This window comes from Microchirus variegatus, assembly GCF_963457635.1.
Source record: "Microchirus variegatus genome assembly, chromosome: 2".
Lineage (NCBI taxonomy): Eukaryota > Metazoa > Chordata > Actinopteri > Pleuronectiformes > Soleidae > Microchirus > Microchirus variegatus.
In genome coordinates this window covers 40866215-40893719 of record NC_139803.1, presented here as the reverse complement: position 1 = coordinate 40893719, position 27505 = coordinate 40866215, and the positions used below count along the sequence as shown (strand labels likewise).

The window sequence follows — 27505 nt, the reverse complement described above, 5'->3', positions numbered from 1 at the left end:
TTTTTTTTTGTTTAAAAAAGAAGAAAAAAAAAAGAGAGAGAGAGAGGAGGGGAAGCAAAAAAAAATGATTCTGGATTAAAATACTACAAAGACCAAAGTGAGTTTTTCAGTGTGTGTGTGTGTGTGTGTGTGTGTGAATTGTTTAAAATGTATAGCCTTTAAGTGCGTGTGTGTGTGAGTGTGTGTGTGTGTGTGAGAGAAAAACAACTTTGGGAATTAACAGAGGACTAAAGGAAACAATGACACTGAGAAGAAGGAGAATTAAAACTACTGGTATGGCGCACAGACCCTCCCCAAACCCCTGTGTCCTGTTAAAAGACTCCTCCTCTTCAGTCCTCCAGGACGATGGGTTCACTGGTGCTGGAGGGGAGCAGAGGCATGGCCAGGGAGCGAGGAGGAGGCGGCGGCAGCTTGATCCGGACCAGGAGGTGAGGTTTCCTCGCTGCCCTACGCATCTCCGACTGGGTCAGGTGTTTCCTCAGAGCCCTGGGTCAAAAACAAAGCCCAAAAATCAGTCAAACTGACCCGAGGCGAAGCTCGCGCTTGCACGACAATCACGTTCCGATTGCGGGACAGTCTGCCTTTTTTTTGTTGTCGTTGTTGAGATGATGTGGGTTAGATGTACCTGGTGTCCTTAGTAGCCACAAACACCACAGGGTTTGGAGCTTCGCCCTGGCTGACCTTCTGCCGCTTAATGACCGACTGGGAGGTGGTCCTCATTCCTGAACTGTACGGCCTCCCATTGGCTGGGAAAGGCATCCCTGAAGCCTGTGAACCAATGAAACGCCCGCGACAATTAGTCACTCATGTTTCATTCCAAGAAACTAAACTCACAAAAGATCGTCTTTGACCGGTTTGTTTGTTTTGATCATAATTCACCTGGTGATTAAATAACCAGGTTTACAACGCATGGAATGTGTCCCAGAGGTCCACTTTGAAGATGCTAGCATGCAATTTTGACGTTAATCGATATGGCAACAAATGCTGCGACGGTAGTCTTGAGACATCAACGTCGGCAGTGCAAATTAAAGCCAGTGGGTGGCAGCAGAGGTCCAGAGTCAATAGCCTGAGCTGTTTAAGGTTAATAAAGCAGCTGTTTTTTTTAAGTTAATTCTGTGGAGGATATTCATTATTCAAAACAAGTGTATTATAGTTTTATGGCTTTAATATCCAGCCTCATGTTGAAGGCTCCTCCGAACGCCCAATTCACTGAGTTCCAGAGAACTTTTGGAACGGGAATAATGGACAAAATGGCTGAAAAACACCCATTTAAATATTAATGCCAGGCTTCAACTCAACTGACTGACGAACTAATGGCTTTAAATCTTCTTTTTTTTTCTTCTTACATAGTAAGTTAAGTAATTATGGCATGTATCGCAATAGTGTTTAGAAACCTCTGAAACCCAGGGTTCCCGCACCTCGGTTGACATCAAAATTCAAGGACTTTTCAAGCACTTTCCAGGACCAATTTGCTCTAATTCTAGGACTGAATGTGCTTCATTTATTGATTTGCAGCACGCTCCGCGTCTGGACAAGTGATTGTCCTTGGGGATCGTGGTCAAAGTCAGACTTTGTCATTTTTTCCTTTGGTGAGACAGCATTTCCCAGACATCACGTCATTTGCTCTCTCTCTCTCTCTTGTGTACACATAACTTAACCTTTATTTTTTACATATTATCCCACTGAGACTCTCATTTTGAAGAGAGACCTGTCGAGGACGATCATTCTTCTGCACGGAATCTCACGTCAACGGACGAGACGGACAGCGAACCGTGTCCACAACACCTTAGCTAGCTAGGCTAGTCATTCCGATTTGTTCTGCGTAGGCCTCGTCTACGTAACGTCAAGCAACGCGGGGGGGCGTGAAAGAGTCGGTAGCGTCGTAACAGACGACCCTTGGGAAACCCTGTTGACCTGTACCCACTGACCAGACTGTCTCACATGGTTTCAGCCCCCACATCCTCCCCTTAACTCAAACACAGCTCTTGTATGAAAAGCTGAAAACCCCGGTGTGTGTGTGTACATAATGTTTATAAGTGTGTGTATAAAAAAAATGGAATACTGACGCTGTCAAACCCTCTCTTCCCCAGAAGGCTTTGTCCCACTCGAGGCTGACTGGCCTGGTTCCTGTTGATGGGGGTGGGGGGTCCTCTGGAGGCCTTCAGTTTCAGAGGAGCGGACACGGCTGCGCGGACACACGACATCGACAATCGCGCGTCAGAACGGATTGTGTCAACAGATTGGGGTTGAATAACAAAAGATGGCAGAAATCGAGCGTTCTTACCTAAATCCTTCACTATGTTGGCCAGCGACGGTCGAGGCACCACCTTGCTCTTTGCGGGAGTTTTCGGGGCTTTTGGAAGCCTGATCATACCTAAACACACACACATCACACACTAGAGTTACACTTAATTCAACATCGGACCAACCGTAATATTATAGTTAAATGAAGCAAAATATACTAATTAGTTGAGATTTGGACCACTGTATCAGAAGAAAGTGACCAATCTTCGGTCTTTTGATGATTAAGGAATCAGTTTTAAATGATCAATTATTATAAAATAATAAGCGTCAACGGCGGTTAACGGCGCTAACGTTAGCGCACATTAACGCATGACCCGTTTCCATGACGCGAGTGACGGCATGTTTACGTGCCGTGGCACCAGAGTCCATACACCGTTTTACCAGTTAGCTCTGTTAGCTCCTTTAGCGCAGCAGTTAGCACGCCTACATTGGAACTGGAGCGGTCTGTTTATTGAACAAAAAGAGCAGCGCTACAAATAACCAGCTTACCTGTGTAACTGCATCTGTGTGCCTCTGTTTTTAAAGTTTAGTGTTACTTTAGCGACTCGTTTTAACAATCGGGAGTGACGTAAACATGGCATCGCGCGCGTCTTTTTTCCGGTGAGTCGTCATGGAAACGCGCCATTCATTAACGTAGGTTAATGTCGATGCCATTAATGCGCCCAGCACTAAAAATAAGGCACATTTCAGAACTAGACCTTCATCAGGAACTGACCGTCTCTTGAAATAGACATGCAAAGTATTCACGATACGGTTTAATGAACTTACTTCCTCGTTGCAGCGCTTCAAAATTTAGATAATCTGCATTTTACTCATATTTTTACTTCTCCAGTTGTAATTATGACGCTTGAGCTTTTACAAAAATTAGAAAATGGAGTTATGGTGACGAGTTTGTCAGACTTTATCTTAGACTTTGTTTACTTGTGTCTTAACAAACAACACGTGGGTACATGTGGGAAATGAGTCAAGTTCTCAAAATGAAAGCAATGGTTGGATGGCGAGCGTGTTCTTACACTCAGCTTTGACGGCGTTGGCGTTGATGGAGGCGTAAGGCCGCCGCGCGGCACGCCGAGGCTGCAGGATGTCCTCGCAGACCCGCCGGGCCACGCGGGTCAGCTTGGTGGTCCGCAGGATGAACGTCTGGCGGTTCTTGGCCAGCAGCTTCGCTCGACCCTCGTTGCGGGTGAACGGCGACAGGCCCTGGACCTCCTGACGCGTCATGTGACCACGGGGGCCGGCCTCCTGGACAAGAGGAAGAGGAGGAGGAAGCTGCTTTACACAATTTAAAACACATATTAAACAGATTAAACGTGATTACATGAAAGGAGGCTTACAGAGCCACTGCGAGCGGCGCCCTCTAGCTGTGTGGGGGTCTTCAGGCCTCCATACTTTTTCCAGTAGATCCAGCAGGAGGCGCAGAGTCTGCACTGCATGTTGGGAGGACCCCAGGCGTACCACTGAGGAGACTGGGCCGCTGTGTAAGGACATTAAAGTACACATTAAATAAACACAAAAACACAAGAATAAGAGTTATTACTTTATTGATTGAGAAATGTGATTTTATTTGTTTGCCATTTAAACAGTGCTGAGAGTCCACACATTCATTTACTGTTTAATTAGCAGAGACTTTCAAAGTAATTTGACCATTTTATGACTTTCAAAGTAAAATGACTGAGTATGAGTATATTATGAGGTGTCAGGTCTTTGCTCCTGCTCTGTTGTACTGCATGTACTCACTGTGGCAGCTCTCGCAGCTGAGTCCTTTCTGAAAGCCCGCTGCTCCGTTCATACCGGGCTTGCTGCCCGGCACCATGATCTGATTAGGGTTTGGTTTGGTGCTGGTTAAAAAAAAAAAAAGGAGGAGAGGGGGAGAGGAGAGTGAGGGAGTTTTATTTTTTGACAACCATTCTAACTCAAAGCATGTGCTTTCACAGTAGCAGTTGCCAGCGTTACTCACTAGGTGGGGATGTACACCTGCTTCAGCTTACTGTCCGCCTCGGCTGCTTTTAGTCGTTTCTGAGGGATTCAAAGAATAACGACGTTAAGAGTCAGGTATCTAAAAATTAAACCAAACTTTGTGGATATTTGTGGGTTTTTAGGGTTCTCACCTGTTGGATGTAGCGGTCTGTAGTTTTCCACATGTAGTAGAACTGGACCACACTGGCTAGAGACTTCCAGGGCAACTGAGGAAGAAGAAGAGATTCCCTCAGTAACTGCACATGCACCACTGTTCAAATAGAAATGTCCTTACTTTTGAAGGAAAAGTACTTTTTCAATGAATAGAACAAAGAAAGAAAAAAAAAATTTGAGCGAAAAAAATTTTTTTGAGGAAAACAATTGAAAATTTTAAGGAAATAAAATTTAAATTTAGAGAAAAAAGAAATTTTGAGGAAAAAAATTAATTTTGAGAAAAACATTTACATTTTGAGGAAAAAATCAAATTTTTGAGGAAAAAAAAATATTTTTGAGAAATGTCCTTACTTTTGAAGTAAAAGCACTTTTTTCAATGAATATAACATTAAATAAATCAGAAATACACTCTATACATTGTTAATGTGGTAAACGACTATTCTAGCTGCAAACATCTGGTTTTTAATGGAATATGTCCATAGGTGTATAGAGGCTCATTTCCTGTGTTCTAGTGGTACATTGTGTTTGATAATCATGTTAGAAGGCTATTGGATGATTAGAAAACCCTTGTATAATGATGTGAGCACAGCTGAAAACTTATTATTTTGAATAAAAATCATTATTTCTAATCTTGTCAATGTCTTGACTATATTTTCTATTCATTTTGCAACTCTTTTGATGAATAAAAGTGTGACTTTTAATGGAAAACAGACAAAAAAAATGTATCGGTGACCCCAAGCTTTTGAACTTTAGTAGCGTACAAACAACTGTGCACATGAATGGAAAAGCATGAGTGGAAGAGAGGTGTTTTTCTGCTCCTGTCACGTCTGTCTTTACGATTGCAAACAGACACTGGGAGCTGCTGACACGACTGAAGCTGTTGTTATGAATTAATTAACACAATTTAACAAAGACGAGAGCGTTACCGCTCGTCTGGAATCATCTTACGCTTCAAACTCCAAAAAAGACAAAATGGAGAAGTGATTCAGGAGCTTCTTCTGGACGACGACGGGTTCAAAGACCATAGAATCTGAAGTGTTAAAAGATGAGCGGCGGCTGAGCTTACGAAGTCCTGGCGAATGTCGTTGAAGTCTTTGCCGTATTTCTCCAGCGCCTCCTCGAACAGCATGGCCTCGGAGGCGCTCCACTCCTCCATCTCGTCGCGGCAGAGCACGGGGCCTCCCTGGGGGACCAGGTTGGACATGGCTTTGGCCAGGTCGTAGCTGTTCTTCTGCAACGTGTCCATGGCGTGGAACTGACGGCAAGAGACAACATTTCATTAAACGATATGTTGGATACGATGATATCTGGTAAAGTTATTCCCAAAATATTTAAAGAAACTTTTTTTGTATGTTTCCTGTCACCACCAGGAGGAGCCGTTTTCAAAATTGACCGTTTTGTCATAGTCATCTTCAGCAACTACCCATAATCAATCATCATAGCAAGTTTGGTTCAGACCTTCCATCGTAAAGTTATAAGAGTTGTCTGTGGCTGAAAAATCAGAATTTTCGCCAACTTTATCGCCCGTATCTCGTGCACTATGCGTTATTTAAAAAAACCTTCCAATTTATCCGGTTCCTCAACTGGTCCACAGTGACCTCACCAAGTTTGAAGGTGATCGCTCAAAAACTGTAGGACTTGATAGATTTTGTGGCATTGGTGCAAATTCGCCAATAACGCCTCCGTTTTCACATTCAATCCAAAATGGCGGCCTTCCTGTAGGATTCACAGGACACTCGTCATCGACTTTTATTTACGGCACAAGCTAATGAGCGCGTGTACCAAGTTTCGTTCATGTACGTTAAACCCGACAGGAGATGACCGATTAGCACTTTTCTGCGTCAGTTTTTAGCCCCTCCCACTTCCAATTTTCCACGCTTTTTCACCGAACCTTTTAAATAAGCTGAAAACTTATTAATTTGAATAAAAAATCATTATTTCTACCTCACCAAGTTTGAAGGTGATTGCTCAAAAACTGTAGGACTAGACAGATTTTATAGCATTGGTGCAAATTCGCTAATAACGGCTACGTTTTCGCGTTCAATCCAAAATGGCGGCCTTCCTGTAGGATTCACAGGAAACTTGTCATCAACTTTTATTTATGGCACAACCTAATAAACACGTGTACCAAGTTTTGTTCATGTACGTTAAACCTAACAGGAGATGACAGACTAGCACTTTTCTGCGTCAGTTTTTAGCCCCTCCCACTTTCCACGCTTTTTCACCAAACCTTTAAAATATTAAAATTTTCACCATAATTGATGGTGGATTATGGTCTCACCAGTGTGATGTCTCTGGAGGCGGCGGCCGCGCTCATGTGGAGGCTCGGCTGGCGGATGGAGCTGCTGCAGTCCAGCGCTCGAGCAAACGTCCCGACAGCTCTGGAGAATAAAAAGGTGACCAACAATGATGCGTTTGTGCTGCTTTTGAAATAAAGACACAACTCTATGAAGTACACGGCTGATTAAAGGGACCCTAACATGGCCGATCTGGACAGAATGAAATCATTAAACAACAAATCACACCATCACCCTAATTAAATTAAGAGTAAATGATTGTTTTGTGTTTATTTGTGAAGGAACAACCTTGACAAAGCAAATTAGGCGATGTGGATGAAACAGATGTTCAGGCACTAAACTGCAATTCAGTCGGCGCCGGAGTTTGGGAACGTGCCTGCTTTAGAGCTACTGCTATAATTATAAAAAATTGCAATATAACATAATTTTCTTAGGATTCTTTATCTGCAGGTATTTCACAATAAAAGCCTTGTTGAGAAAAAAAAAAGAAAAAAAGAGGGAAGAAATGTTGATGTCTTTTCTCCAGACAACATGCCCTGCTGACGTGCTGTGATGGGGGAGTCAGACATCGTCATGGCAACAGGATCTAGAGAGGATGGTGTAAACTGGTTGACAGATGGCAGCAGAGCATTATTACCTTGCCACCACCAGGAACTGGTCAATCTGAGGGTCTTTGAGCTGGTTGTTGGGGTCCCACACTTTGGTCTCCAGCTTCTCCTGGACCCGAGTGTCTGATTCAACTGAGATACGAGAGAGAGGGAGAAGCTGCTGTCAGAGCCAGAAGCACAGGAAGGTCGTGACTGACTCATAAACATGTTTGTTTTCCAGCGCTCACCCTCGGCGAGCTTGTCAGGAATCTCTGCCTGGTACTTTGAGCCCACGCGGATCTCGCCCTGGTCTGCCAGCAGAGTCTTCTGGACAGGGTCGAACACCAGCGAGTAGAAGAAACAGTCCTGCCAACGACAAACGGCGTCACATTACAGCTACGCTACATCACTGCATTCATTCAAGTGTCTTTTTTGTTGTTGTTGTTGTTGACGTCTCACCTCCTTGTCCAGGTAGCCGGCCAAAACGTCTGTTTCATTGAGGAGGGTGACGTTACACTTTCCCCTGTGGAGAGAGCGAGCAGTGTTCACAGAGCCACCAAAACAAGGTCTGATTAAAGGTAATTGATGCAAAACAGTCTTTTTGCCCCTAATTATATTAACCATCACAGCCTGCTACAGTCAGATCTGTCCTGCCACGTGTTAACAATGAGCACAAAATATATTTTCGCACTCTTATAGCCGTCATTATATTCAAAATATTCATTTATTTGGATTTTATGGCTGCAGAATTGTCAAAAAATGCCCATTTGACACTGTCGGGATGGGATGTGTGCAAATAACTACAGTCCATTTTTAGAAATGATGCAAAAAATGACCCTTTAATGTACATTTTGTCCATTATTAGTAGTTAAAATACTGTATATAATTGCACTGCAGTGTAGATTGGAGAATTTGTGTTGTTCAATGACTGGTAACTGAGGTTAAACAACTTATTTGTAATATTTAGTGTCATTAAAGAGTTATTTGGCCATAGAAAAACTCATATTGGTCAAAGTCTACGCGTCAGGATTGAAAATAAAGCTCAGCGCTCACCGTATGTGAGTGGCGGGTAGAGATTCAAACTGTCGGGACAGGAAAAGCTCTCTGTGTTTGAGCTGGTGTTTCTGTTGTTCGCCCAGGACGGGCTGCTTGGACTCCTCTTCAAACTCCCCTACAAACACAAACACAAACAGGACAGTGTGACATTATTACACATATGGTACATAAACACACCGATAATGGGTGTCAGGTTAACCCCTTTATTTGCTTGTTTGGCAACTTTCAGAATCATCTTCGTCATCCAGAGAAAGAGCAGAATAACACTGTTCATGTTCCACAGTGTCCTAATCTTCTGAGGAAGTGTGTTTGACGAGTCGGTGCTGTGCGTTCCGTTACGTAACGCTGCCGTGTCAAAAGTTAAAGTGTTCATTAGCCAACGGTAAGAATATCCGTAGAAAGACCATAAACACGTGTAGGTAACAATAGAATCATAACAGCAACAAGAGCTGGCTTTTTAGAGAAACCACCAGTGGAGTTTTATTTCGCATTACGTCTTTCAATCTATCTATCGGACTGATAAAGATATCAAGAATAATATCGGCTCCACAGGCTAATAACGAAAATTTAAAAAATAGATATTTTTTTCCCCAGCCTTCTCTTTATCTTCGAGTCAATATTTTCTGATAGCAACTTCTGCACTCCGTATGTTTACATGACATTAGTAAGACTAACTGTTAGCTTAGTCCGACTAAAACTGGACTTTTAAACGAAATGGTTAGTCTGACTGAAATTGTGCTCAATCAAATTAGTCAAAAGTCCAACAGCTTTTGCAACTGGGTCATTACTCAAAAGGTACATTTTATGGACCAATTTTCTGCTCTTTTACCTTCAATAATTTAATGTTTTTAAGTTAATGCACGGTGCTTGACAGGCTAACACTTAGCCGCAAAGCTAAACTGGAACTCGCTTTATACTACAAAGCTGAAAGGGAGTTGTGGCGCCGCCTAGGGGTAGCGGAGATGGACACTTTTCAGTCAATTCCCACTCGTGCTCATATACTGGGACAAGGACAGCAGTCCAATTCAATGAGTAGAAAGATAGCGATAGATAAGATACTTTATTAATCCCAAAGGATAATCAAGTTATCCAGTAGTTTGTCAAGAAGTACTCACTCACAAATCTAATGTAGCTAAAACTTGTGTATTTAGGTACCATTAAGCAAAGGTAAAACAGGAAGTGCAAAACAGTAAAGTTGAGCTGTGGTTGTAGCTCGTCTTAACTGTGCATGGACGCTGTGCATTATCTTTTATTAATCCTCTGCCGCCATTTACGACAGTTTAAAGGTCACGCAGTGGCCCTGTGAGCTCGATATTTCCCATGCACCACGATACAAAGAAGCATATTAACAGTTATTAATGGACTTGAGTGACACAAAGGGACCGTCTTACATTAGCAGACCTGTGAAGAAATGCAAAATAATAATAAAAAAAATAAAATAAAATAAGACGCATGCATCTTTACGTGTGTGTGTGTTTATGTGTTTGGCCACAAGATTCTGCATTCCTAATTTCAGGCGGGTGAGTAATTTGTTGAAAGCCGGAGGGGGAGGGACTCTATCACTCCATCTGCGTGGACTCCGCCCCTGCACTCAGCCACAGGAAACCCTGTCAGTGAGGGCACGGGGGAGGGAGGAGGAGGAGGAGGGTGTTGGGCGGGGGGGACAGAGGGAGCTAGAGATAGCAAGCAAGAGGGACGGTACCTTTAGCCACACCCCTTTTCTGTTAACCTCTCAACTCCCCCCTCCCTCCCTCCCTCCCTCCTCCTCCTCCTGTCCGGCTAGTCCCTGCCAGACAAAGTAGGAAACCCTGTGTACCAAACCTGAGGCGCCCATCCCCCCCACCAACATGTATCCCCAACTCCACACACACACACACACACACACACACACACACAGAAGAAACCACATACACACACACACAGAAGGAGCGACAGACAGTTAAAACGCACACAGCATTAACTGTAACACACACACACACACACACACACACACACACTTTATTTGCTCTGACAAAGACGCAATGCAAGTCAGTATTAACCCGTTGCGTGCTGTGGCCCTCGGGGACAGATCAAGGGCCTTTTGTTCTGCACAAAGAATTGATGTGCGAGTGCAGACGCAGGAGGAGGAAGACGAGGGGAGCCGAGACGAAGAAGAAGAAAAAGAAAAAAAAAAGAAATGAGGTTTAACACAAATGAGCAGCACAAGCAGGGAGAAGGCGCTTCTTCTTCTTCTTCTTCTTCTTCTTCACCTCCTCATCGATGCTACGAGATCCTAACGACCGCAGCCGGATCTGAAGGCGATCACGTGGAACACGTCCGCCATTAAGGCCACGTCACGTCCACACGGCAACGCTTTTATCATTTCACACGGCAGCTACCGCACTTTCCCGCCATTTTTTCCGAGCCACAGTAACACGGTTCTAATTTGGGAAAGTATGTTTGACCAAAACCAAAACTTTTCTTTCTTTTTTTTCTTTTTAAATACACGGTACCATGTTTGTCCGACTGAAATTAATTACACAAACACGACCAGATGAACGACAACTAGCGTTTAATTACCGTTACGGTCACAGCTAACAGTTCCCACACCCTAAACTACAACGCGGAAATAATACAAGCAGCTGGTCCATCTTTTTTTGGACCGACGATGAGACCGGTTTTATGCGCCGTCTGCTTTAAAAATGTTTATAATTCGAATTCAAAGTTGGTAAGAGGTCAACCGACATCGCAACTAGAGCTTCAGCTAACGATTATTTTTTCAGGGATTAATCGTTTGGACCATAAAATGTCGGAAAATGTTAAAAAACGTTGAACGGTGTTTGTCAAACCTGGAAATGACGATGTTCTCGAACGTTCTCGTTTTGTTCGCAAACCAAAATGATTCACTTTTAATGATTTCTTTGTCATGTGGAGCAAAGAAACAAAGTAAATATTCACATTTAAGAAGCTAAAACAATGAGAAATCTTGTTTTAATGATGAAAAAAAGCTTCAAACCAATTACCAAAAACTCTAGTCACTGGCCGATAATTGATGCCATACTTTTTCCTCCATCTGATAAAATAGAACTGTTAAATGATAAGTAAGTGGCGTAAATCCAGGACCCACTTCTGCTTGCGTCTGGACGTTGACTCAATGGAAATGTACTGAATGACGAAATTATCAGAAGCGTTCACTTCCTGATGTGTTCACACCAGCTCTCGACCGACAAAGGGTTAAGACTCACTTTTAGTTTCGCTTTCACGCCGTCATCGCTCTAATAAAAAAACAAAAATAAAAAAAAAACACCGCCACTCTGATCTTCCCTCCGCTGTGTCGTTTCTCGTTAGCCGTATTTTCTAAAAAACTGAGCAAGTAGCTTCCTGTTTGAAACCTGCACATGCAATGGTCACGTGATTATTGACCTAGATTACTTCTGATCCAGAGATCATCCGTGCCTTAAACCGAGCTTACTTCACAACAAGTCAGGCTTATTCGCGGGGAACAAAGGGAGGTTAATGAATATTAATAAAGTCTCTCTTAAGTTAGCATGAAAGCGTATCCCTGCACACTAGCCTGGTCCACGTTAGCTTGAGCTCAGGTTACAGTGAATTGTCCGACACAGTCTGAGACTGGAACGGACAGGGACGGGGATTCAATCCCGGGTCATGTGACTCCTACAGGAGTCTCTAATTGGCAGTGATGGAAACGCGACACCATAGAGAACGCGCTAATCTAAATGTTATTATTATTTATTCTGGCAGTCTAGACGCTGACGCTGCACCTCTACCGGTGCGACACAGTCGTTTCTTCTGTGGAGTGTTGGATTTCTCTCTCCAGAGGAAAGAAAAACAGAAAAACAGAAACTCCTCTGTTGGTTATGAGCCCCCTCAACCCCCCCCCCCCATCCTCCTCCTTTTTGGCTATTTTACAGGAGATGACAAAAAAAATAAGAGGTACTGTGATTAGAGCTGCAACCATTATTCATTTATTAATTGATCACTGAATCAATCTGTTTTTCTAAGTTTTCTGAAAATTCAGCTCATTAAATGTGAATATTGTCTTTGCTCCATCTGTTTAATAAATATTATTAAACAGAACCATTTTGGTTTGCGGACGTCATCATTTCCAGGTTTGGTAAACACAGATTAGCATTTTACGGACAATTTTACGGAGCAAAGACTCGATTAAATAAGAAAATAAATGACACGTCTGTGGACTTGCTGTGTACAAATGAAAAATATTGTTGTTGTTTGTACAATTAATCAATGTTTTAATCACTATTACTTGGACATTTATGATTATTATTTAATTATCGCCCAGTCCTATGTTGCAAAACACCGTTAATGTTCACATATAAAATCAAAACGGGTGGATCGGATATCGGAGGGATTCTAAAAAAATCAGTTTTTTTACGATGCATAGACTGTAAAAATTTTAATAAAAATCAGTGTTTGAGCCGAGTCAAGTTGTGGACTGTTTATTTCTTCATTATAGAAGAATATTTGTCAGACAGTTGGAGAATTATGTCCTCGCATCAATCGCTGGAAACGGCACAAATGTGTCTTTTAAAAAGGGTCTAAAATTGCTGGAAACAGACTGATATTGGTATCAGTGGTATTGCTATTTTTTGTATCTCAGTCTACAAAGTTACACCATTATTATTACAAAGTAATGTGAATTTAAATGACGAACCAAAGTTAGGGTGTTTGTTGGAGACTCTTTCCTTGAAAATTGGACGATAAGGAAATTATAAAACTGAAACCACTTCCTCCTGCGGCTAAGTCTGTGACGTGCGGACAGAAAAACCTCCTCCGCTGACCAAGGGAAAAGCAATCGATCGGGTTTTTTCAGCAGGTTTACCCGAGTAAACCCAATACTTCTCACCAACGTCGGTGTAAGAGAGGCATTAGGCTCCTGCAGGCCTTAATTGGCTAATCTTACAAGAAGCTATGCTCAATTAAAAGACTAAGCAACTCTGAAATTCAAATTTAGACGAATGGATCTTCAGTCGGCGGATGAGGAAAAAAGAAAGGGAAAGAGTCTAGAGAAGCAGCTTTGTAAAAAAAGAGGAGAATGATCATGATGAAACAACCATCACGTTGTTAAGTCTGATCTCAGACGTTGAGAAAAACAGCATGAAATCATGAAAAGGTGCATTTAATTCACCTGAAAAAGGAAAATACCCACTGTTTTTAACCAAATAATGAACTGATGATTCATCATTAATTCTGTGTTTTTTCAGGATTAAATACAGTTAAATTCCAGTATCTAAAAGTGGATTTATCTAGTATTATTTGTTTATTCATTTATTATTAATTCAGTTTTTTGTTTTTTTTTACTTTTTTAATGTATTTAAATATTTCAGAAAAGCAGAGCCAAAATTATGTGTGTTGGAAATTTGTCGGGAGTTTATAAATAATTAAAAAACAAACTCTTAATTGTGAATATTTTCTGGTTTCTTTGCGCTGCAGAACAAAGAAATCGTTAAAACGGAATAAATTTTGCTTCGCGGACAAAACAGGACATTTGAGAAGATCGTTATTCTTGAGGTTTTGGGGAAACGCAGATCAACATTTAGCCAACAACAACTTGTCCATTAATCAAGAAAATACTAGTTAAGCCTCTTATGATCAGGCCGTCTGGATTTATTTTCAATTTATGGCTGCAAAATTGTCCAAAAAATAAAAGATAGCGTCCGACTTTCAATATCTGGCAGTTACTCAACCGTTTAGGAATTACGGTATTGAGACGCTAACGTCACAAACGTGCGACGCGCTGGTGAATCTCGTCTGTGATTGGACGTACTGTCACGTATATGGGTGCAAAGCTTTCCAGTATCTTTCCCTAGATATCACAAACAGTCTAGGAGTTATGGTAATGAGGAAGTATTCATGCCAAAATCCTGTTGGCGACGACAGTACGGTTAACAGAAGGGTTAATAGTCATTTTAAAGGTGTTCTCTATCGTTTCTAGCTAGCTAGCGGAATAAACGGGTGAATTGAACAAAAAAAAAATCACTGATTTTAAATTCAAACCGTTAACTGCTTGCGACCGTGATGTTTCGCCACCACTCTACACTTGCTGATGCTTCAGCTGTGGCAGACAGCAGCAGCCCCCACCTCCTCCTCCATCACAACCTCCATCACAACCTCCTCCTCCTACTCCCTCCACATGCCCAGATATTAAAAAAAAGGTGCAAACGGGGACAAATTATGACATCTGGTCAAACCAGTGCCCTGATGAAATCCTGCCCAGTTGAGTGTTTTTGATTGAAAATAAAGATTTATTATCGCAGGCCGCTGCCGCGTGGAGGTTGAGAAGGCCGTTAGCCGCTAACACTAACCCGTATGAAGTCATTAGCCTTTGCTGATCCCCTTATTTTTAGCATAGACAATTATTCTAAATGTACATTTCGACTTCATCGGCGGGGGGAAATAAGTCGTTAGGAACATCCCTGTTGTGTGTGTGTGTGTGTGTGTGTGCAGATGTCTTTGTCTGAAGCACTGCAGCCCAGGAGGAAGGAGGGAGGGAGTTAGGGGGGGGCTGGTTATGGTGCTAGGGTGTGTGGGTAATAATGAGTGAGTGTGATCAGGCTTCAGTAGTCTGCATGCCATTAGCACCACCCCACTACCTCCACCCTCCACCCTCCCACCTCCTTGGCTCAGACACAAGACACAGTCTGGGCTCGGGGAAGGACAGGAACCACATACTGAGGCGCGAGGAGACAGTATCACCAATTAAAATGGTTAGAAATAACCCGAATATTAATTTAGTCAGCGCTTATTCCTATCATTACCGCTACTGTGGTTATTATTTGGGGGTGCGAGTGAAACAGGAAGGTGAGTTTCTGAACCCTACGTGGGTATGCGTGTGCGTGTCTGGACGTAAAATCTACTACAAACAGTTATTGGTGACATTGAAGTTTGCAGTCGAACATAAGCATTCAGTTAGCATCAAAATCCTCAAGATGTTTAGTTTGTTAATAATGAAACTCGAAACGCTTCAAGGTTAACACACGGCACGTTTCCACGACAGCTGACCAAAAAAAGACGCGTGTGACATCATGTTTTACGTGACTCCCGATTGTTAAAATGAGTCTCTCAAGCAACGCTAAACTGTCAAAACAGAGACACACATACGCAGTACACAGGTACGCTGGTTATTTGTAGCGCTGCTCTTTTCATTTAATAAACAGACTGTAGACGAGCTAATGGCCCTAACGGCACTAAAGGAGCTAACGCGGCTAACGGAGCTAACTGGTAAACGGTGCCTGGACTCCGGTGCCATGGCACATAAACATGACGTCACACGTCTTTTTCCGGTCAGCACATCATGTAAATGTGACATGCATTAGCGCGCATTAACGTTGCCCAGCACTAGTAAATAGTCCATAAAAGAAGAGAATATTCTCTTGGCGCAAAGACATCAGAATGTTTTCTGGTTTCTTTGCTCCATCGAACAAAGACATCATTTCGAACTAGTGCTGTCAATCGTTAACGCACAAAGGGCATTTAACGGTGTCAACGTTGACGCACAACGCGTTTCCATGACAACCGACATGAAAAAACGAAATTTTTACGTGACTCCGGATTGTTAAAATGAGTCTCTAAAGTAAAGCTTAACTTTAAAAACAGAGGCACACATACGCAGTACACAGGTACGTTGGTTATTTGTAGCGCTGCTCTTTTCGTTTAATAAACAGACCGCTCCAGGTCGACTGGAGGCGCGGAGCTAACGCAGCTAACGGAGCTAACGGAGCTAACTGGTAAACAGTGCCTGGACTCCGGTGCAGTGGCACATAAACATGACGTCACACGCGCCCTTTTCCAGTCAGTCATCATGGAAACGTGTCACACGTTAACATCAACCAGCACTAGTAAATAGTCCATTCTTTGGGCAAAAACATCGGAATGTTTTCCAGTTTCTTTGCTCCATGTAACAAAACTCATCAGTAGAACTGATACCTTTTTTCTTGACAAGTATACGTGATGCAAAGCTCAATTTCTTTGCTTTCCAGGTTCCATCTCAAAAGGCGGGGTCACAACCCTGTACAGGTCGCCAGTCTATAGTTTTTGAATTTACTAGATATCACAAACAGTCTGGGAGTTACGGTAATGAGACGTACGCTAGCCAAATCCCGGCAGTGACGAGCGGATGGTGACAGAAGGGTTAAACGTGTATGACAATGATTCTAGAAACGAAGGCCGTGTTCTCGGAAAACTATTTTTTATAATAAAAAAGGAAAAAGTTCTGTTCCAGTGTGGTTACGGCCCGAGTATGTGTGTGTGTGTGGATTCTGGAGTTAAAAAACAAGCGTCTTGAAGTAAACCCTGAAGCAGACCTTGGTACAATTTCATCATAAAAAGCCGTGTAGGTACTCTGGGGCTTTTTTTTATATGTGAAACACAATGAGGAACAGGTTCATAAAAGGCAGCGAGCCATATCATACGTGCTCCAAGACAGAAGAAGAAAACAAGTGCACGGCAGGGCCTGGAAAGTGTGGTCGCTACTCACTCGCATTGCTGTCCGCCAGAGTGTTGAGGTTGCCAGAAATGTCTCTCCTCCTGAACAGACACACCACCTTTGCCTCCACATTCCCGTTGGCTGTCTGTAAAGGGAGAGTCGGCGGTTAGGAATACAGCGACGGAACCGAGCGCTGGTTTAACCACCTGAGATTCACGCTGCCAGAAGTCTGAGCATCCGCAGCTACTTCAGCATTTCTCTGTCTGGTAATGGCTTATTCAGAGGCATTTAAAGAGTTTCCAAGTGTGCTCCAGTATCATTTACATTCTCAGTTTGGCTTTTCCTGCTCATATCCACTCACCGAGCAGCATTTTAACACTACAATTCGGCTACATTTAGCCAATAAAACTAGCCTTTAAACTGCCATACATACATTTGTTATATAAAACCTGCTTCTGTTTGGTGAATCATTTAATAAAACATTTATTTTTATATATGCTGTCAATTAGGGCTGCAACGGACGATTATTTTCACAATCGATTAATCAGACGATTATTTTCTCGATTGGCTAGTTTGGCCGATAAAATGTCAGAAAATGTTAATCGGTGTTTCTCAAAGCTGGAAATGTTTGTCCACAAACCGACAAGATTCAGTTTTGATGATTTCTTTGTTGTACGGAGCAAATAAACCAGAAAATATTCACATTTAAGGAGCTGAAAAGCTCGTTTTAACTTAATAAACCCCACTCGATATTCAAAATATTCAACGATTAATTGAGTAATTGATTAATTGTTGCAGCCCTACTGTCAATTTAAGTCACACATAGCAAAAAATGGATATAATATTGCAACTGCTGCATTTATACATAACAATCTCAAATAAATTGATCAGTGGTGAATTGTTTTAGCGATTTTTCTTCAAAAAAAGGCCAGATTTTTTCAGCTTATTAAATCTCAACCAATTAAACCATTTGGTCCTTTATAATTTTAAGGCTTTTAATCACATTTTCAATTACTCGATTACTAAATTAATAGTCAATTATTCTGATTATCGATCCATCAGATTGAGCGTTGTTTCAATAATAATTAAAAGAAGTTCTCTCATTTTTCGGCTTCTTAAATGCAGCTTTTTCCTGCTTTCTTTGCTCCATATAATAAAGAAATCATTACAAACAAAACAAGACGTTTGAGAACATCATCACTTCCAGGTTTCGGTAAACCCTGATGAACATTTATCAACATTTTCTGGACTAAAAACTGGATCAATCGATGAAATAATCAACAGATCTCTCACTCTCTCCATTTACTATCACTCAGGGTCCATTATCGCTCAGCATAATGATGAAGATGATGATACAGTCGAGCCCTTCCATGTAAGAGTGTTACATAAATGAGCTTAATCCTTTGACTGGAGGAACAAGCCTGTGTCATATGTCTGTTGTTATGTAAGTGGACGCTGAAGCGACAGTTCATCAACTCGTGTCAGGAAAGACAAGAACCACATTTAGCTCATGCTAACGCACGGCTTCAAATCGGGCAGGAAATTACATAATAAAGAAGAAGACGACGACCAACCTTGTTGAGCTCTTCTATTCTGCGGATCAGGTATGGGTTGCTGGAGGAGTTCTCGAAGTACACGTAGTCTGGAAGACAGAAGAGGAAAATGAGGATTTAACCACATGTCACAAGCGTGCCCAACAAGAGTGAAAATACACATGTGCTCCTGACAGATACCCTCATGTTCCTGCAGCTGTGTACACGTTCTGAGAGGTTTTTGGCTAACCTGACGGACAAGGATCCATTTACGCTGACACGCAGCTCTCTTATTGGACGCCTGCCACGCACAACAACGAGTAGCTGCTGCGAAAAAGCCCGTCAGACACCGTGTCACTTGAGCTCCGGGAAAGCTCTCTGTCCAAACACAATTAATTTAAGTGATATTATCCACTGATGTGACGTGCGAGGTATGGTCAGAGGTCGTAAACCAAAAGGGTATCAGTGCCATTGCTCTATTTGCACTACTATGTAACCGACACATTTGCTTTTTTATTGCTACAATAATAAACTGCCCATTTTACCATTTCATGGAGTGTCTAAAGTCAATAATTCAACAAACACCTGAAACAAAACAAGGAAAAGCAGCAGTCGACCAATTATTGGCCTGATAAAACAAAGAGCGGTCAACCACGAGGGAAAAAATAAAATGAAACTGGGACTAAAGATAGCATTTGTGCGCCTCCTAATGCTTTTAGCCAATCACAGGTACGATACATGGTCTACGATACCGATAATATCACGATAAGAGTCTAACTGAAGGATACAAAAACGTCCGTTAAAAAGTTTAAAATGCAGTTTTTATTTATGTATTCACAACAGAGAATAATGGCTATCAGGTTTTTGCATGCTTCAAACTTTCGGTATCGGTCAGTATCGGTCCGATACTGGTCAAAAATCATTGGATACAATCAATCCATAACATACACATCGAATGCTTCACTATGCAGGAAATAAATTGAATAAAATTGGTACTAAAGATAGCATTTGATACCGATGATATTGCGATACAACGATTCTGTGATGGTCAGTATATTGCATGGCAAATCATATAGCGATACATCACGATAAGAGTCTAAATGAAGGAAACAAAAATGTCCGTTAAACAGTTTAAAATGCAGTTTTTCTCTCTTTTTTGCATACCTCAAACTATCGTTAAAAATCGGTATCGGTCCAATACTGGTCAAAATCTGTGGATTGGATATCGGACAGATAAAAATATCAAATCTGATACAATCCAAAACTCCTATATATCAAATGCTTCACCATGCACAGGCTGTAAAAATGTTGATTAAAATCAGCAAAAGCATTTTAGCTGAGTAGCTTATTTCTTCTTTTTGGGAGAACAATATTTGTCACACGGTTGGAAAAATATGTCTTTAAAATGACTTAACACAAATGTGTTGTTAACAGCTTCATAGATCATCAACACTTTAGCTCATTTTCAGAGCTAATCTTCCTGCATGAAGACAGTTATCACATGTCTACATCATCATGTCCATGTGTCATGTCATGTGTCGCGTCTGCGTGAACAGGAAGTAGGTCGTCTGCTCGTCTACAGCTGGTTGCTTGGTTGCGGAACGCGCTACAAAGAGGAGGAGGAAAAGCAACGGCGAAAAGTAAGAGCAGGAAATTATTTTGTGGAGGACAAGACGAGGTGGAGGTGTTCGACTTTATGCTTCTCCGTTGACTTGCATTATAAATTCATGAAGTCTTTGGTCAAGAGGAAACGTAAAACCACTTTGGCTGCAGCCAGATTAATAACATTACGTCTGTAATACAAGGAAACAATGTGATCAATTTGTTTAATCATGTGAAACGCAATCACAAATTGGCTCACGACCTAACAATACGTGCGCAAACAGAAAAATTAAAGCCTTTGTGACTTGTTTTTCTTCAATGGATCTGCACGAGTGCGAGTGCGCAAAAACCTCATCATCTAATTTGGTTTGTTTTTTGATCTTATTTCCAAAGCCAGTGAGTAATTGTGTTCAATAATTGTGCTTATGTTTTTTTGTTTTTTTCTAATTACCAAGCAGCCATGCAGTGTTACGAGAAAACAAAATAAAGGCGACATAATGTTCCCTTTTCCTGTTATTTATGTTGTGCTGCAGACAGTCTCTTCCTCTTTAGAGGAAAAAATAAGACAAGGTCACCGCAGCATTCTCCTCGCACTTTCACGTCCGCAAGCTGCAGCCAATTTAGAGACCGACACGGCACGTAATATATGAAGAAAGCATTGATGTGAGGCGTCACATGACATTAGCTTACAGTGGACTGTGTGACGCTGAAGAGAAACCAAACCATATCAAGACAAACACATGACACGACGATCAGTCACGTGTGCTCGACAGCTGAGCAGGAAAGACCAAATAATGACGCAACAGCGTCTCAGACACACTGTAATATATCTGTTTACACAACACAGACAGAGCAGTTCAATTAAACACAGTCACGTGGGTGAACACTGCAAAGTCACTTTCAGGTTATTACACAACAGACTCAAAACGCGCTACCAATTCATCCACATGACCAAAATTGTATCAATGTAGTGCAAATTAGTGTGTTTACAAAGACGTTGGCGCACAGGGTTGCAAAGAGACATCACTGTAGATGAAATTAACTGTCAATAACTGTGGGTTGCACGTCCTTTTCATGCAGCGGAGCCGTACAAGTGACTCATCATCTCGCTTTCTAGAGATCTCTGCGGAGAATGACTTAACGTGATGACAGATCGTTGTGACTTGTTTGTAACCTTGCCGTCTCTAGACGTAAAACAAGAATTACTTTAAGTGCCGTGACTGTCTGCTAATGAGGACATTAAGCTTCTCGGTGTCCTCTAATGTCAGGGTGGAACCACTTCTCAGGGTGGTACCTGTCTTTTACTTCTTTTCTGTTACCAAACGTCCACATAATTGACAAAAGTAGAATAGTAACTCATAAGAGGACAAATGCACATAATTGTATTTATTCATTTTAAAAAGTACTAATAAAGTTTAAAGGCATTTCCTTCTTACTGTAAACGCATATTGGTTCCAAAATCTATTACTGGCTTCAATATTTTAGCAATAATCGGTATAGATATTGAATGGGTTTTTAGGTTATCCAATTATTGGGGGGCCAATATAAGGCATATTGACGATTATCTGTATGTATTTACTGTATTATCTGTCTTTTACTGCTGTTACCAAAAGTCCATATAATTGACAAAAGTAGAATAGTAACTCATAATTGGGCAAATGCACATAATTGTATTTATTCATCTTAAACCGTTTTAAGCATTAACAAACTTTAAAGGCATTTCCTTCTTACTGTAAATGCATATTGGTTCCAAAAATATATTATCAGCTTCAATATTTTGCAATAATCTAAAATAATTTTAAGATTATCCAATTATTCTGGGCAAATATTAGGCATTTTGACAATTATCTGTATGTATATACACTGTATTATCTGTCTTTTACTGCTACCAAACGTCCATATAATTGACAAAAGTAAAATAATAACATGATAATAACAATACGAGGACAAATTACATTTGATGCAAAATGTTTTAAGCATTAATAAACTTTAAAGGCATTTTCTTCTTACTGTAAATGCATATTGGTTCCAAAACTCTGTAATCGGCCTCATTATTTACTAATAATCGGTATAATTATTCGATTAATCATCTTGGTAATCTATGATGACACAACAGCCGCAACATTGACTTTAATTTGGTAACTTCATCTTTTTCGGTGCACACGAGTCAGTGTTGATTATTAAGATTTAGCTTCTTATTGCAGGGGATTTTGCAGATAGAAATATCAACTGCATTCCGCCTGAACTTGGGAGTCGTCAGCTTTTTTAAACATTGTGCGGCTCAAATCCCACGGGAAGTCATCGCTCATCACACCACGGCTGCACACACACACACACACACTGCTGCTGTGTAGCTTTTGATGCTGTGTGGATTCACGTCAAGCTCCATCTGGTCCTCCCACAAGCGAGGACACAGCGGCTCAGGAGGAAAACCAGTGGGTTTCTGTCTGATGCACCGCACACACCACGAAGCCGAGGAGGAGGACGACGAGAAGGAAGGATTCAGACACCTGAGAGGATTTCTTGCACTACTTAACACACTGATGGGGACTCCTTCGAGAGAAGCGCTGCCTCCTCGATTTCCCAGTGAAGGAACACGACCTCAGTCACCTCATTGCATAACGCCGACACAGACACCAAAAAGTGCATCCATACACTAGACCGTGATGGATTCCCTCTGAACGTTATTCTATATTCAGGGAATCCATCTCTTCTTGCGAGCGTATCAATACGACGGGTCAAAAATTAAAAAAAACGCCGTCGAGGCGGCTTAGCTTAATGATGTCAGTAATGTGGGAACAGAGGCATGAGCAGCGCGGACACAAAGATCTGACGGTGTGCACATGTGTGGCTGGAGTGGCGCAGTGAACATGGTGCTAGAGGGTGAATGAGGAGGAGGAAGCCCTTTGACTAATCTCTGGGGAAGATAATGATCTTACATGCAGCCTCAACCCTCAACACTGCGCCTCTGAAGGACTGGTGGTGATGTAGGCGCTCGCTTAAACGGAACCGCCTGTTACCAGCCAGCTGCAACAAAGAAATCCCCGTTGAGACACTTGCTTTATAAATCTTGCAAATGTATGTCCAACATTGGAAGTAGGGCCTATATCAGGAAGTACATTAGCTTTTCTTATCGCTGCTGCTACAACCAACCTTGTTAACCGGGTTACTCTATGTGCTCTAAGGCTTATTTTTACTGTACAAGGAAGTCATTACATAACCATATGCTTGTTGCTACAATAGTCTATGAGCTCGACATTGGCAGTGGCATCATCATCAGCATCAACATCGCCTACCACAATCTGAACTCTTAGGCTCCGTCCCAATACCTCCCCCTTAAATTTTACATTTGGTATACCAGTGCCCTCAACGTAAATTCCCCTCATTGAGGGAAGTGGAACTGGGACACGATTACATGCAAATTAGCGCCGTGAACGTAACGAACATGCTAACGTACGTCACATGTTGACAATTCTACTGCCGGGCAGATCCAGCTGTTGTGTTGCCCGTTGCGTTGACTAGGTTTGTTTTTCTCCGTCAACGCCGGTTTTTCTCCGTCCTCGTAGAAGCTATATCACAAATGTGATTGAAATCCAGGGTCTAGGGTATTCCAGGGTATTCGTGTTCGAGTGAACGCCGGTACACACATGCAAAACACTGACAAAACTACCCAGATGTAGCAGAGATAGCTAGCGACTATTTGCCGAGTGCTTCGAGAGCATTTGCCCGTCATGTAGCTCAACATGAGGGGCATATGCTCTCGAAGCACTCTGCAAATAGCCGCTAGCTAGCTGCTTTCATAAATCGCCAGTTATTTTCTGACATTACTGTTCAAAGCTCAACGGTCCTTATATACATTTCAGATGTGGCCGCCATCTTTGTTGCAAAAATATCAGCTTGCTCGCTGAATTTGCATAGCATCATGGGTAATTTCATCTTCCACTTCTTTTTAAGCCTGCATCAATGCTCACTATATTTTGGGGGTTGATCATAAGGGGGAAATCACACTTCCCCTTGCTCCCAACTACACGTGAACGCGCAAAATTTAGGGTTAGAGCAAAAATGTAGGGTTAGGGGAGGTATTGGGATGGGGCCTTATTTTGAAGCCTTCAGGAATGCGATTTGGCCAGCGCCATGTTGACACTTAGCAAACACGACTTGAGAGGCGTCACCGGCAACAAGGCTCCTACTGCATGACACTAGCTGTCAATCACACTGTTGTCAACTCATGTATTTTGAAGCCTGTTTTCCTTCAAGTCAATCTCTGCTATGATGTTACAAATTGGGGATCTAAGTGCAAACTCAATTTCACAATCACAAAAGTGTCTCAATATTGTTGTGAACCTGTGACGGTATCAAACAATGAGGGCTCTCCGCTTGCTTCGTCCTCCCAAAACAAACTCTTTTGTGTCAGGGGGGGATTTCAGAAGGAGAGGTGAGTGACAGTAATGATAGCAGACACTTAGCACGACAGCTAACAACCATTCATTGTCAAAAACTGGCATTTGGAATTGGACAGGATGGAGAATGCAGCAGGACTATATTGTAGCAATTGCCATTTTGTCACAGCTGCTCGGCCAATTAGATCAAATTCTACAAAGAAATACTCATTTTATAAAACACAGTTTCAGCTGACGAACGTAAACGGAGCCATAAAGTCTTAAAAATCATGCATTTTGCCCTCAGAAACTTGTTGAATGTCACTAAAGCTTCCTTCGTTCACCCAAAGTTTAGATTACCTATGTCATGCTCTGAATATTAATACAGTTATATATTATCTTTATTGAAAATACTGCACACAAGCTTAATTAAGTGCTGATACAAAATATAGATTGGAGAGCGTTGTTCGATAACAGGCTACAGAATTTAAGCTTCTTTTTTTTTTTAAAAAACATCAGCCATCGACTGCTCTGATTTCTAAAAATCGGAATTAGCCACAGAAACATCGTTCCACGTTAAAAGAAGAGACTTTAAGAGCCACTGTGTGCATCATTAATGATCTTAGTCTGGCAGTTTACCACCAACACCAACAACACGACCGCGTGCAAAGACTCGTGCAAAGATCTATCCGTATCAGATACGTAATAGCACCGATGCTATATTTACAACATGTGGTATTACCGGTGTGTATAAATAGACAAAACCCAGCTGTTGAGACATTAATGTAGTGTTTAATCAGGATGACCCAAATAGACGGCAGACTCCTAAGTGACCTTATACACAGGCCGTCACACGGGGTCTCGCTGCCGATTCAGCCATTTCTGCCGCCGCAGAACCAGACTCAAAGAAGGTACACGGCGTCCCGACGGCCATATTGATGTTCACAGACGATCTACAAAGATGGCTACAAAACCCATGTGCACGCTCACATCACCGGTGGCGTGCACGGACACTTAAAAGGGCAACTACTTTACCACATTCTCACACCTGTGTTTACCTATGCAGGGACATCCTTTACACTTTAAAGGGCAGTCTTTAGGACGCCGTCATGTAGGGAACTTCCTAACGGCACCGTTTCAAATTGGAAGGACACCCATAGGAAACCAAGTTGCAAGGGCATCTTATAGGGCACAGCATTACGTATCTCCACAAGAGAGGCACTCCTTTAGAAAACATCAATTTTACATACGAGTGGCATCCAGTAGGGCACTTACTTATGTTTTACCACTCTTTACTTTAAGTTGTATTTGGTACAGTATGGAACAGTAACGTCAGGCTTGTGTTTCGACTCTGTAGGGCAGCTTACTTTTCACGATAACTGTATTATTTTTACGTCTTGCTGAGCCGCTATAGTTCCCAAAAACAGGTGTTCTGACAAATCACGCTATCCATTCATATCCACATGTTGTCAGTGCAGGTGAAGTGAGTAGTGTCGTCATACAAAAGTGATTTTAACTGGGAGCAATATTTGATCAGGGATATTGTTCTCTTTAGATACGCTAGCCCTGAAATCCTTATTCAAGATGTTATAATAGAATATCAAAACAAGCTCCCCCATACTCTGACTGTGCCCATGTGGTGAGTAGTGGTGTAAGGCAAAGTGATTCTGTACTGGGAGCTCTATCTGACAGGGGGGATAGTGGCCTATGAAGATGTGCTACATCTGGATTCTTTCATCAACATAATAGCGTATCAAAACATGCTAATCTTACACTACATCTATTTCTGTTTGTAACCCAACGCTGCGAGTTATGCATTCAGTGGAAAGCCGCAAGGTAGCAAAAACCAGAACACCGGCTTGAGCATTTCATAGAGGAAGTCTCTCCCTGTTACAGTAATCGTTACCCCGGCTAACTCTTTTTACATGTTCGAATTAAATGACGTTTAAAACGGGCATTTATATACTCGTACGTGATTGAATTTGCTATGGAAACGAGTAGTTGTTCACAGTAAACACGTATCTGCTCGCTGTCTCAACGAGGAATAGCGCCGGCTAGGCTAGCTGCACAGCTAACACAACTTAGCAATCAAAGTTAGCCCGCGCGGCTAACGCTACCCGATGCAAATGGAGTGATATGGCGGAGGCGATAATGAAATTAACCCACCCCCGCTGACAAAGCCAGCCGAGCCGACCGCGGCTCTAGCTAGCTACCGCAGGCGCCGCTACTCGGGTGCTGACCCTCGGTCGGCGGCTAACGCTAACTTAGCGCCGCGTTTACTTCCAGGACGTTGCCATATGTACCGACTCCACGTCAGAAAATGTGACAATTTACGGTCGCCTCGCCGACTTGAAAACTACATATCGGCAAAACTCCCGCTGCCCACCACAGCCACGCTGCGTTTATTTTTAAATTTACACCACCAACTTTTTAGGACAAGTTCGCGCGGCTCGGTGGGGGCAGCCAGCCGCCGCCGCCGCACGACAGTTAGCCGTAAGATATTAGTCTTGATTTCACCTTTTAAAAAAAGTTGATATTTTGCAGGAATAAACACAGCTTGCTGAATTATACCCGAGCCGAATGCACGAGCGGCTCCCACTCGTGGAAACTGAGCAGAAACCACGCAACTATATTGTGTTTATTTACATTTTTTCCCCTCATTGGTTTAATTCACACTACGTTGTACGGGTGTTTTAGTCAATTTGACGCTCATGCACGTACACACATGCTAGTAAAGAGTTAGCATTAGTTAGCGGCTAACGGGACAGACGGCTAGCTAGCTGCTAGCCACCGTGTGTCGAAACGAACAATCACGTTGAGTGTGTATGTGTGTGTGTGTTGGGGGGGGGGGTGTCTTAAAAATGTAAAACATTCCTTACCTCCCACTCGGTACATGTTAGCCGCCATTCTCCCGTATCCTCAGCCGAAAACTGTCCCCCGGTTTTCCCCGCTTGGGTAGAAAATGGTCGATTGGGGATCTATTTTATTCCTTCATTTATCGCAGACACCCCCGCCGCGAAACAAAGCCGGCTCCGGGCACAGCGAGCCGAGCAGTGGCGGGTAAAAAGTTGAAAGTTTCCGTTCGTAATGCTCCAAAGGTTAAATCCCCCCCCACAGAAAAAATATATACGTCTTTGTTTTCGGTCCCTCACGCGACCTTCCTCTCCTCTTCCTC

At 42.3% G+C, this 27505-nt stretch overlaps 1 protein-coding gene across 3 annotated transcripts; it reads right to left on the bottom strand.

Moving 5' to 3' along the window:
* Positions 1-327: 327 nt before the first annotated feature.
* mta2 (metastasis associated 1 family, member 2) lies at positions 328-27505 on the bottom strand. Of its 3 annotated transcripts, none has more exons than XM_083910844.1 (18): positions 27210-27505; positions 18392-18459; positions 16869-16962; positions 8372-8489; positions 7778-7841; positions 7567-7684; positions 7369-7471; positions 6716-6815; positions 5501-5689; positions 4413-4487; positions 4262-4320; positions 4042-4142; positions 3639-3778; positions 3318-3546; positions 2285-2374; positions 2063-2185; positions 626-803; positions 328-486 (listed from the first exon to the last, which is right to left on the bottom strand). In XM_083910844.1, the coding sequence occupies exons 1-18, from the start codon at positions 27235-27237 to the stop codon at positions 330-332; spliced, it is 2034 nt and encodes a 677-aa protein (XP_083766970.1). In that variant the 5' UTR covers positions 27238-27505; the 3' UTR covers positions 328-329. The 3 variants fall into 3 exon arrangements, with proteins under 3 accessions (XP_083766970.1, XP_083766972.1, XP_083766971.1); XM_083910846.1 differs by having other exon boundaries at positions 626-761; XM_083910845.1 differs by having other exon boundaries at positions 626-768; positions 2067-2185.

Excerpts from the sequence above, each read along its gene's own strand:
- mta2 (XM_083910844.1), bottom strand. The coding sequence starts at position 27,237 with ATGGCGGCTAACATGTACCGAGTGGGAG. Across the intron at positions 8,490-16,868 it reads TCTGGCGGACAGCAATGCGA|GGGAGTTTGAAGAGGAGTCC; the intron begins GTGAGTAGCGAC and ends TTGTGTTTGTAG. Across the intron at positions 2,186-2,284 it reads CAACATAGTGAAGGATTTAG|CCGTGTCCGCTCCTCTGAAA; the intron begins GTAAGAACGCTC and ends GTGTCCGCGCAG.